The sequence below is a fragment of the Drosophila novamexicana genome, unplaced genomic scaffold (assembly GCF_003285875.2).
Source record: "Drosophila novamexicana strain 15010-1031.04,08,12 unplaced genomic scaffold, DnovRS2.1 tig00004555-arrow-pilon, whole genome shotgun sequence".
In the NCBI taxonomy this organism is placed as follows: Eukaryota; Metazoa; Arthropoda; class Insecta; order Diptera; family Drosophilidae; genus Drosophila; species Drosophila novamexicana.
Window position 1 is genome coordinate 2425584 of NW_020825052.1, and position 13001 is coordinate 2438584.

General features: G+C 38.3%; 3 protein-coding genes across 3 annotated transcripts in view; 2 read left to right on the forward strand and 1 right to left on the reverse strand.

Annotated features, from left to right (window-relative positions):
• LOC115770413 (Ig-like and fibronectin type-III domain-containing protein 1) overlaps nucleotides 1-867 on the forward strand; it is a 44526-nt gene extending 43659 nt beyond the window's left edge. Inside the window, exon 17 of the mRNA XM_030715675.1 lies at nucleotides 73-867. Coding sequence (XP_030571535.1) covers nucleotides 73-423 — 351 coding nt within the window. The 3' untranslated portion in view covers nucleotides 424-867. The remainder of the gene's footprint in view (nucleotides 1-72) is intronic.
• Nucleotides 868-1131: 264 nt separating this feature from the next.
• The window catches only part of LOC115770414 (echinoderm microtubule-associated protein-like CG42247), a 51172-nt gene continuing 39302 nt past the window's right edge, over nucleotides 1132-13001 (forward strand). Inside the window, exon 1 of the mRNA XM_030715677.1 lies at nucleotides 1132-1855. Within this exon, the coding sequence (XP_030571537.1) occupies nucleotides 1829-1855 (27 nt within the window). The 5' untranslated portion in view covers nucleotides 1132-1828. The remainder of the gene's footprint in view (nucleotides 1856-13001) is intronic.
• Nucleotides 10810-11507, reverse strand: LOC115770415. The gene is made up of 3 exons (XM_030715679.1): nucleotides 11438-11507; nucleotides 11160-11378; nucleotides 10810-11099 (listed from the first exon to the last, which is right to left on the reverse strand). The coding sequence occupies exons 2-3, from the start codon at nucleotides 11369-11371 to the stop codon at nucleotides 10922-10924; spliced, it is 390 nt and encodes a 129-aa protein (XP_030571539.1). The 5' UTR covers nucleotides 11372-11378; nucleotides 11438-11507; the 3' UTR covers nucleotides 10810-10921.

Below are 13001 nucleotides of genomic sequence, written 5' to 3' on the forward strand. Positions count from 1 at the left end.
TTTCTCCTCTTTTTGTTTTCAATTGTAATACACACACACACACACACACACACATACGTACACTAACTAAAGTTACCCACTGTGACATCGGCCATCACAACACAAAATGGAAACAATCACACGCATGGCAGCAGCAGCACAGGCAGCAGCCTGGGCGCACAGAATGGCAGCAACAGCCACAATCACAATGGCCTTGCAGCCACAATGACGACATCCGCATCGACGACTACGGGCGCGGCGCCTGATACGGGGACCACAGCCAAGGGCGGCAGGCAGCAGCGAAATGGTCGCGGTCTCTCGGATGCGGCGCATCATTTTCACAACCCGCTTACGAACACGCAGTGCAATGAAGTAAATCCCTCAATTTATGAAGAGCTCAAACTTGGCCAAGAAGGTGCTGGATTTAGGAAACTTGTGCCATAAATGACAAGCGCGCACAACGCCTACAAGAACCGAAATCCCCAAACATCTCAAGTTTAGCTAGTTAGCTTACATATGTGTCTGTATGTACATCCGCATACATACATATATGCACATATGTTTGTACATACTTACATTCGTTCGTACAATGTAGACAATGTACAATCGCAAAATGTAGACATAGGCCGTGTTAACAGCGCGAAGCGCAGCCACAATCCCACACTCACTCACACGCACACAAAGACGCACAGAACACACACACACACACACACACACGCATAAACAGACACACACACGCTGACATCTTTACAGAATGCATTGCGAGAATTTACCTGGGTAATATTGTGTAGAAAACGATTGCTAAGATTTGGTTAGTGTAACGTAACAAATTTGTAGTATGTAACTGTGATTGAAAATTGTGTAAAATAAATTTAATTGGTAACAGTACTAAGCTACTCGTGTAAGCTACAAATTGATTTAAACCTAAAGTTGCCACTGCTTTTGTTCAGTGTAATTTGAAGTAAACGCGCTGTTTAATATAACAATTTAATAAAAGTAATATAAAAGGAACTGGTTGATAATGTAAAATGCTTACGCTATAAACATGTATGTACTAAATTTACATATTCATACATATGTATATGTATGTGTATTACATATATGTACCAAGTGTTGTCAAATGCCGCTTAAAAACGTAACTCCATCCTATGTTGATAGCTTAAAATAGATGTACATATGTATATTCTCTCTGAGCACAATTTATCAAGGCAGTTCATGGTTCGCGATGTTAAGGCACAAAATTTAAAGTGTTCCGCCTCCTCTTCCGCACTTTCATTTAAAGCAGTTGTTAGGCGGAAGGGGGGGGGGGTTGTTGGGCAATGCATCGCACGTTTGCTTTTAAGTCAAGCAACTTTGCGCAGTAGTTGCGAAATTCGTTTGTGGACTCAGACGAGCCTTTTTAAATGCAGCTCTTAAAATCTGGATCATGCATCTGAGCAAACCCAAAGCTTTTGCTTATATTATTTTGGCACTATTTAATCGATTACAAATGTATACGATAAGCAAGCACGATGAATTTCGCTATCGATAGACGATAAACAGGGTTGTTCTGCTCATTGCGATGTCACATAATTAAAACGTGCTTATGTCCAAAAAAGAACGTGTTATTAAAAGCTAAATAAGTGCGAAAATTAAATGAAATGTAAACATCTACAAATTTGTGTTAGTGACCAATGGACGAACAGTGCAAATAGCCAAAAACTAGTAAAAAGATAACCCAGTGCCCTGGCCATATTGTTTATTGTAGTTGGGAGGTTGGCGCAAAAGAAGCGGCAGCCCTTATGCGTTATTAAAATAATTCGAGCAAGCAGACATGATAAGCTCTAATGCGCTATGATCTTATGCTGATATGGATCACGTGCTCGTACACCAGCGGGTAAGTAACTTCTTACATCTAATCCTGCCTCACAGCCTGGGCTGCCAAGATTACCATAATTGGGTTATGCATAAGCGGCGACACTTGGGCCTTATCCAACTCCTCACAGTACACATTCGGAGCATAAACAAAGTGGGTTGTGTGATCCTAAGTGGCAACGAGGCAAACAGGCCATATCCATATTCATATCCAATAGCCTTTTGAAATGCTCTCGCTAGATACTTTTATGGTCGGCCTCAATATGCTGCTAAGCAGATGGAGCTGTTTTGGCTTTCGCTCTTGGACTCATCAAAGGCTGCTTTCTGCTTTCTGCTTTTTGCTTGGCTGTGTCCTTTTGGACTTGTGTTTCCGTTTCTAGAATGCTTGCACAGGGCATTGGCTCTGAATAAATGCCACTTGAATTATGCAACACGTTTAAGTGCCAGTGAATGCATTCTTACATCTCCTGCATGCACTTTTTGTACCCTGTTCACAAACTCAAAAGGGAAATATCCGCCTCTCGGTGTAGATGAAGTCTTAATTGCCGTACTCAAAACAAGAGATTAGTCTTAAAATATATATATAAGGTATATTAGTATATTATTAAGATAATAGTGTCTAAAAGTTATCAAACAGCTCTGATTTATTCTTGAATTACATGGTGAACAGGGTATTGCAAAGTCAGTTACACCAAGCTCGAAACTTTTTACTTTATTTTGCTTTGTTTTCATATGTTGTTTTGTGTTGATTTGTGCATATTTATGAATGCTGCCTAGGTTTTTATATCAACTCTGAGCTAGACACAAGCGCGAAGCTATTTTTCGCATTAGTATTAGTTTTTGTATGTGTGTAACAAGCAAAAATACTGTTTCATGATGTGTATATAGGTATATATTACGTATGTATGTATATCTTGTGATAAGTGCTTCTTGCTTCTTTCACGCACATATGTTTATTTTGCATATGGCTTTCTAGATTTTTAAAATGTTTAAACGCAGCCTTATCGTCCTTTAAGAATTTATTTTAATCATCATCACAAGAATATTCGGATGTGCATGCTCCAGCTGCGTATTTTGTATATTCTGGACAATCCCCAACTTTATTTTTGGTGTTTAAAGTGCATTCCATGCCATAAATTGGTGTCTCACGTCTGTTGCTTAGGGCTTCGCGTTGGGCTATTTACACAATTTTATACAAATTTGTTGTCTGTGTCCGGTTGGGGGTGGGTCCGTCCAAGAGAGGTGAACTTTTTTGGGAAAATTAAAAATTATATTTGCTTGAGAGAAAATGTCTGACTAGTCGAAAGAATTTTCATCGTATATACGGGTTCGCAAATATTTCCTTCTGCACAAAAATATTTGAACCCTTTCACCCATTTTCAATAGGATTAGGGAATACAAATTGAGCGAGATGCGCCAGGGTGTGGGCGGGCAGGGGTGCATGCGTTTGCATAGATGTCTGGTGAACATTTTAACGGCCTAACCAAATGCACAAAAACCACATCCATTCAAAATGGGGCCAAAAACGGGCATATCCGTTCGTCTGTCCATTTGTCTGTCTGCTTGTAACTATGCTAATTGGTCTATTCACGAATAAAAATTTAATTGAAAATAGTAATAGTCAGGATCAGAATGCTGTAGCTGCTAAAGAAACTTTACGCTAAGAATATTTTATGAAAATCTTTAGCACAATTTTCATTCTGACAAATCTTCAATGGACAAATTCCTATTTGATTATTTGGACCACCTTTTATTCAATATAATTAATTAATTTATATGTAAAGCATATGAAATTCCCAAGCAACTAGTTGGTTTATTAAACAATATCACACAAAAATTACCCAGCTCATATATGCTTTAAGTTCTTCCATTATTTCATTTAGCTTTAATTTATTGCTAAACTCAAAACTCGCATAAATAATATTACTTATGTCATGCTGAGTATGCTCTGGTTAGTAAAAATGTTAATGTTAGTGTCAAACAAAATTAACAATTTGTTTATTGTTGTATTTATTCATTTCCGGTGACCTAACAATTAACTTAAATCAACTGTAAACAAATAAATAAAAAACTAGACATGCTGCGCGTCAAAGTACAATGGGTGAGTGCGAATTCGTGATTTGTTGTTAATAAATTTCAGTAAAGGTCGTTAGCTTTTTATGCATATCCAAATAATCTCGAATGTTGTAGCCCATTTCGGCCGTCAGTTTCTTTATATTTCGCATAATTATTTCAACATCAGTTGCTTTAATAAAAGTTTTATTTGAATGATTTTTTCACAATCTGCGCTAACCCAAATATCTTTTTACGATTTTCCGTTTCTTTTATGTCTGCTCGTTGCCCATTTCCGGGCCCCAAAAACTGAATATACTAATCCACAGGCCTACGAATTTTAATTTTCGACCCGGGAACGGGCCATTTGTCGCCTGTCCCTGTCCGGCGAAGTTGTGGCAACAATCTCGCTGTCTGGCCGCCAGCCAAGTGGAACAGCAGCGGCTGCGGCAGCACAAAGTCTGGGTCTAAGTCCGATTAGCGGGATTGCGTGAGTTTTGTGTATTAGAGGACGCACATGTTAAACAATTTTGGAATATTATCGGACTTACAATATAAGTAATAACAATAAGTTTATTTTAAAATAAACATGCACACACTGGAACATGTTCAAGGCGAAAACTAACATATATTGCTTGCAGGCTTTACTTTTGCTTGTTTCCGTTCTAAGATTGTACCACAAACTGCCCCGGAGGGGGGTGCTGTGTGCCCATTTATGTTAATTTTAGTTTGAATAGTTATAGATAAACTTTTTTCAAGATTAGTGTGAATGGGTGTTGAAGGCTAAATATCCTGGCAGACATATATGTACAAGATGTTGGATACATTTCTGTAATTACTTTCTGTACTTTTGTTTCTTGGGAGATAAAATATATCTCATATGTCAAACATATGACATATTTTCAGCTTGTGAATATTTTAAAAACACAACTTTTCCCTTTAGTTCCTGTTTGATACATGGGTTCAATTCTTTCGAAGAATCTAGATGGACTCAGTTCATCTTTACATATATATTATAAATATTCTCAGTCGTATCGAAGATGCCTTTCTTTAGTCGGTACACTTTAATATATAATTTAGTCATGAAATATGACTAAATAAGCATTTTTAGAAGAGAAAACATGCTGTAAGTGTACTTTTACACATGTATATATGTTCATGCGCATGAAATATATGCTTCAACTTTTTTTCCGGCATGAAGATACATTTTGTGGCGCTGCTTGATTAAAATTTTTTATGATGATTTTATTATTATGAAGTTAAGCCAACATATTGGTCCATATCATGTTTTTTACACAGCACAATTTTTCATATCGAGGGGTCGAACTAAATGTATATTTGTTTCATTTTTCATTTTACGAAATAAGGTTCTGTGCTAACCGTTGACTTATGGTGTGTATACATTAATATGTAAAATTAAAAGTAAAAAAATACGATACATATATTTTCAATTTTTATTATTGGATATTGATTTATTTATGGTCGACACTACGAGTTCAGCCAAGTAATTACTGATACATTCGAATGAAAATATTAATTGATGAAAATCGAAACAAAAATAAGCATAAAATAAAAATAATTCGATGAAAATTGAATAAATTTAAAGAAACGTGAAATAGAAAGGGGAAATAAGTTATTAAAATTAAATTCCATACTCTATATATTCCATACTCTAAATATATATACTTATATATCAGCATGAACCTGAATCCAGTCAATCCAGCCATGGATTCCAGCCAAGTAACATGGTATCTCTTGCTTTATAAAAACTTTTCTGCACAATAATGGCAGGGTTATCAGCAAAGAGAACCTATATTTTAGGTCTTAAGTCCAGATTAACGCGTTCATATAGAGCTGAACATGGCTAAATTGACTCAACTTCGGGTTCTGATGCATAATGGAGAGATGCAGGGAATGATATTAAATTACGAACACAATAGCGACTGCATTAACTCTGTAATTAACACTAATTATGTATGTTCGGCAATTATAATATTTGCTGCATAATAATACAACAGCAAGGATAGACGTTGTGTCGGAGAAGAGTATATTAATTTGTGCATTATTGAAATTAATAATTAATAAGAAACAAGTAAAGTATGCCTCAATGATATCCAGTACGAGGCTCCCATGTGGGCATAGACCACAGTGCAAGGCTACAACTCTCACTTCTATTTTAGGGGAAAAAAAGGGGATTACCCAAAAAGTAAAAGTTAGCATGGCATTTAGTTGAACACGCAGTCAAAAGTTAGTCGTAACTTCTATACTTTCTGTGCTAACATATTACACATATTTGGATGTCACATTTAAAACATAAGAAATTTCATAAAAAAGCCGTTTTCCCAGAAATTAGTTCTTCCGGTAGACACATATTCTAGATATGTGTTTACTTAATTTTACTCAATTTACTCCAATTAGCTTAAACTCATTTTCAAATCTCTGAGCCTGATTTATGTTGAAATAATTTAAATTTAAGAAAAATAAGGTGAGCTTAGGCTCAAAACAAATCTGGATTAATGGATGGGGATAGCAAGGTTCATTACCCGACTTCACCTTAAGGCGTGGCATCGCTTCCAATTCAGAACCTATTTTCGTGATATTCCTTATGACATTTATAAATACCTTTATACAAATCTTGTGTGTTAACTGTTGTGCGAAGAGTGTGTGTGTGTGTGTGTTTGTGTGTGTGAACAGCGTATTAAGCCTTCATTCGCTTAAAAGTTCACCTTTATTTATTAAAAGTGCTTATTACATTAACACTTGAGCGCGATTTAACACGATTTTCTCAAGTATTTTCGTACGACTTTCCTCGTTTGCCAGTGCAAGCAAGCCACTGCCAAGGAATGCCTGTGACTTTGCCCCTCTCCCCTGGCTATTTTGTGGGAGAATATCTCTCAACTACCTCCACCCTTCTGCTACTACTTAAGTTGAAGTGGCGGAATCGTGAATACACGCCCCTGGTGCACTTGTAAGCATTTAGCTCACCTACACCTGCACCTACACCTGCACCTGAAGCATTTTCATCTATTTCACTTGCACTGAAGCCTTAGCTGCCTCATCATTTTTAGTCCTTTGCCAAGCAGATCTCCTGCTTGTTAGCGTGTTGCCACGACTGATGCTGCGGCTTATAAGCTGCCGTTAGCTATGCTTTTTTGTTGTCCTTGCTGGGTGTTAAACGCCTGACTGTGGGATGTACTTCAGCTTGACTGTCTGCCTTAGCCCGGTTCGGTATCATTGCCAACAGTTGTACCTTGGCTCGGGACTAGGTTTGTGACTAGGACTCGGACTGAGACTGAGGCTGAGGCTGAGCAAGGGCTGTGGCTGGGGCTGTGGCTGGGGCTGTGGCTGGGGCTTTGGTTTGTTTCTGCCCCTAATATTGGATTGCCTGTTGTCAACATGCTTAGCCGATTTACTGGCATTTGTTGGTGTTGTTGACTTTAAGTGTGTTGATTTCATACAATTAACTTTTTGCCTGTTTGTTTTGTGTGTTTTCCTGGTGGCTTTCGCAATAATTTCCTGCTCGCCTGTTGCCTTTGGCCTTTGTCCTGTCGCCTGTCGAGCCAATTGTCAGCAATGCCAAAAAGTCACTCACATAATTTGACAGCGCCAGGGTGAAGAAAACATGACATTCAACAACAAAAAATTGTTTATTCTTCGTGATTCCTATGTGCACATATGGATTCTTAGCCAGGCCTAACAGACGAGCTGATACACCTGGGTTGGTTAAGTATAGCGTCAATTTTTGTTACTCAATATTTGAGCGAGGATCTTTAAAGATCACCCATGAAGTCTATATAGCAAATTTACTGTCCCCAAGCTGTAAATGGATATTTACCAAATCAGGGCAAATATTTAAAGCAAATTTTAGCTGCACTTGCGAAAGGAAGATCTAAATAGTTAATAGATAGAAGTCTTTAAAATCATTGCATTTAATCACATGAATGCACAGATGGTCAGATTGACAGATAGACCAACTCGGCTGTTGATGATGATCAAAAATATATGTACCTTATGGGATCCTTCAGCTTGTTACATGCATTAGTAGGAAACTAATCGTTTTTAATTATAATATATTATTATAAACAATATATCAACTATTGGAAGGTTTCTTTACAAATATCCCATACGGAGTTAGCGCTTATCTTTAATTCTATGCATATATATATATATATATATATATATATATATATATATATATATATATATATATATATATATATTCAAAAATGTGGCTGAGTTACTGACTGAGATGGTAAGGAAAACTTCACCCACAAGGGTGGCAAAATCGCTTCAAATTGTAGCTTTAAAAGGCCTTCAATTACCATTGATCAGCGTCAAACTTATTTTCATAGACCTTTAAGAATATTTACTTGTGAGATGTTTCAAACTTCTCGCTGGAAAATAAGAATCAAGACTGTGCCAAGGTTCAGTTGTCGGCTTCAAGCTTATTTAATAAGATCTTCATAACACAAGAATTGACAAGTATTTAAGGTACACAACACGAAAGTAAAGTCGGAAGCTATGTTGGATGGGTGTCAAGGTACCACGGGTATATTTAAATTACCCTGAGGGTGAATTGAATTTGTCTATGTTTTTTTTAAGCCCCTATAAGTCATCATTTCACAACTCAACATATATCACAGCTGGTTGTTAGTCGGAATCCGAAAGCGTCATCAGCACACATGAGCCACTAAATAAATGTGCTGTGGGTGCGCTGAAGTGCTCATTAATTTTGTATATCGCGCTGTGTATGAGTGCGGAAAATGGCAGGCACAATATTCCGATACACATACACAAAAAACGCATCCTTTTAGCAAATGGGATGTTGAACTAAGACAAATACTCAGATATAAATGATGACAAGTACTTGGTCGTCGTTCCTGGCGCTTTAATGTCGAATCTGTGTGAAATCAGTATGCAAGGGGTTAATAACAGCAGCAGCAGCAGCAGCACTATCAGAAACAGGACCACGGCACCTGCGTAAATATTCAGCAGGCCCGAGTCGGTACTCAATTTTGAGCTTGGCAGGCAGCCAGGCGGCCAGGCAGGCAGCCCAGCATCCGTCTGCCACATAGCTGCGCTCAGCGTTATTCCATCCAAGCACTGCCTGCATAGAAGTCAGTCAGTCAGCCACTGAAATGGAGCAGGTATTTTAATTGGAATATTTTTGTAGCTCCCATATCTCTCGCTGGTTAATGCAGCATCGCTTAAAGGTTGCACAAGCTGATTTTGCAGTCTGACTGCTCTCTTAACTTCTGTTTGCTGCTGGCTGCTTGTTGCCGGTATTTACATTAAAACATGACACGGTAAATATAACAACAGTAAACAGGGGGCTACTTAAATGTCAAATAAACCCCTTAAGGACATATACATATTAGATGTCCGGCTGGTATCTATATATTTTATTTTTAAACAAGATAAAGTTTGAGACCAACTTGTCCTGTAGGAACTTAATAAACCTATGTATCTCTGCCAGCTGGATAAAGTTAAAAGACAATATGAAGAAGTACATATTTATTTTAAATGCTCGGAAATATTTTTTTCAATAACAGACAATAAACCACAACCAAAGGGCGTAGGATTCACAAAAACCAAGGTCTAGTCCTAGCCGAAAGACTTCGACTGGAAAAACACCTAATCGCAGCTTAAACAAAAAATAAAAGAAAATTCGTTACAGCTAAGAATAAATACCCTTCCATATATTAATCAGCTGTGAGTCATATTTTATGTAGTCTAGTTGAGATAGCTTGAATAACAATAGATACTAGAACTTGATATTCGACCTGTAGCAGCTAGCTGCCTGGACCAAACTGAATAGAACAATCCGTTTCGATTAGGCAGAGAATCTTAATTGGACGAACTAAGTTTTTGGTCAGTACAGAAGTCAACTACTTGGCGAATGTCATTGCCTCATGCTGTGAGGTGAAGCACAAGCGAGACGAGTACCAAATTTGGTTTCCTTCAACTTCTTGTTAATGTTCTTGGGCAATTTCGCTTTAATTAAAATTTCCACATGCTTCGTGTGCAGACATACGCATATGTATAAGTCGGAGCCACGCCCGCATAAATTAACTTTGCGTAGGTGACGTACCCATCCTAATACCGTAGTAAACGTTGCTGTAAGTACCTTATCTTAATGCGCGCCATATCTACCCTAATGCAGATAATAGGACAGGCCGCTGTTTAAAGTCTAACAACCCTTTTTATATGCAAATTGTTGCGCCACGCGCCACGCCCCGACGCCCTCGCAGAGGCGGCTGACTGTCAACAGACTGCCTGCCAGCTCAGCCAAGTTGCGCACACAACTTGACATTTTTTGTACATATTTCGCAGCAGAGGCGCGCTCTTTTTTTTTTTTTAATTTCCCCCATTTAAACATGCTGTGAAAAGGAAAAGCAATGGGCGTATATATATGTATGTGTGTGTGCGAATACCTGCGGAAGTCGCTGGCATGGGCGGGGCAGGGGCAGCTCCCCTAAGGTTTTTCCAACGATGCGGTCTTTAGTATATGTGCGCCATTTTCCAATGCTTTACATCTACTGCTTTTTGTCTGCGTGTTCACGTTGGCATTTATTTATATATATATATGTATATATAGTGTGTGTGTGTGTGCTAAAAACTTTACAATAATTTGCAATTTAAATAGTTTTAATTAACTTTTACTAATTTGTCGACGCTCAACTTGCTCAACTTGGCAAACTAATTTTAAAGTGATTTATTATTTAAACGGCTTGATGATTGACAGCGCCCAAAAAGGGGCCGCTAAATTGCCTGCGGCCTAATTAGGTGTGTTTAGTGCACTGTGGTCGTCAAAATGAGTGCAAACTGTGCGGAAGTAGCTTCAAAAGGTGCTCAAAGTCGAAGTGGCCCGACTAGCTGATATCCCGTACCTGTAAAAAGAGTGTGGCCAAGATGTCCAACTACATATTATCCTAGTCTCAGTTCTGTATTTATTAACTTCACATAAACCTAAATATGCAAGCTCCTGAAATCTTAAAGATCGATAAGACAGGATTTACCTCGGGAATAACGTTGCCTAAGCTAATATCTGGCAATCGTTGTTGGTCCAAAAAATGGTCGCCTTACAGCCGCCAGATCCATAGATAAAAGTCTGATTGTATCGTCGTATGAAGAAGAGGCCCAGTCCAAGCAAGATCGACATTGTAACAATAAAAACGCCGGCGCCTATTTCTTCGCATCTCATAAAATTAAAACTAAGCAGGCAATCAGTGTTAGGGTCCAATAGAATTATTTACATTGTTGCGCATACGCACCGTCGTCCCTTATTCATTAGATCAAAGTTGCAGCGTCCAATCAAATGGCCACAGTCTCGGCATTTTGATTTGGCTAGCTCCTGGCGCGTTTCGAAATATATTTTTTGTTTATACTTGTTGATTATTTGCGTAATACTCCTACACGTTCGCTCCACGATGACATGAACTGGGGAGGGCCTCTTTGAGCAACCAGGTTGACTTGGGCTGGCCATATTCAATCTGTTCAGAGGATTGTTTTTAGGACAACTTATAATGGGTTGCTACTGGAAATTTCTTACGTGTGGTTTGTTTATTTGAAAGAGGAATATATTTGATATGTTGCCTGCTGTGATCGGGCGTAACAGCTCCGATAGGGGCCTGTAATCGAGGCGCTAATTTCGTACATGAATCGATATAAAAGGTTATTGTAATTGTGAAAATAAACCAAAAATGAACTGTCCTCTTTGAAGGGCCGAAGATTTTATACCCCTGCCAAAGTAGATATGTTTATGTAAAGCTTTGATTTCTCTTCAATTTTTGTTGTTGTTGGAACTATAAGGAATAGTGCTCCGATGTTAGGCTCGACTGTATTTAGACAAATAGGAAATTAAGCACATTTCAACTCGCGAATAGATAGCCGCGTCGATATAGGTAAGTCCGACTCTGTATTTTCTATGCAACTTAGTCCAAGTTTTCAATCTATTCTCACGAAACGTTTGCTGGAACCTCTTTTATACTAATTACCTAGAAGGGTATTTAATCTTTGGTGTGTCAAAGATAGCTTCTCTTTATTGTTATTCATTTTGTGGTTTTATGAGTACATTGCACAAACAAATAATGGCAAAACTGACAGTAATCAGGATCCTTAATGAGTTAAACGCATTTTAAACCGTTATGCAGGTAGTTTAATCCCAATTTACGATTAAATCGTTGCTGATTTCAATTAAACTGGCGCCGCACCGATTCGATACGTTACGCCCGATGACCAATCCAGCGGCATTTTCAATAAAAATCCGCACTGCAAAAAGTAATTAACAACAAATTACGAAAATGAGGCAAACAACAGCCGCGCCGCAGACGATACACTTAGAGCTAATTACATTTGCCGTGGCTCCGAAATGATGGCTCGCAATAAAAGCAAAAGTTACAAAGACAAGGCAGCATTCACATTCTTAAAGTATTTGGGGGAAAAGTTGTGGTTACCATTAATGAAAACGAGCTGCGTTAAATTAAATATATCAAATAAATTAAAAGTGGCGAACATACAATTGAAAGCCATATAATTGATTTACCAATAAATTTCCTCAAGCCTGGACCTAATGAAAAGTCGGCAAAACGACCAAAAAGGGTGGCAAAGTCTGTAATTTGTAATTGGCCAACTGCAGTCAGCAAAATAATTGAAGCTACAGGAAAAAGCATTCGACTCCCTTTCTCTTTTGCCAATACTCCCGACACATACACATTAATGCAAACGCCATTCCCACAAACCGCTGGCAAAGTAAAAGCGCCGGATTCGAGCCACACAATTTTTGGCAAGTGATGCGAAACTAATGCGCCCAAAAGTAGACTATGGAAAAACGGCAGGCGTTGTTTGTGTTTTGTGTAGCTGGTTTTATTGTTTGTTGTTGTATCTGAAGCCAACTCTTTGACTGCCTGTGGCACCGACAACAGCTGCCCACCAAATGCATGCGCAAATTGCAATCAAATTAAAAGGAGTCGCCAAATGAAAGAATTAAAAAGTCAGAAACTAGATTCCCTCTCACCCGCGCATCCCTAATAGAAATGCGGCTCGAAAGAGCATTCAAAATAGTTCAGTTCCTCTGCCTGGCAAAAGCCGTTGAGAGTTGCCCATTAAAGTTGTGA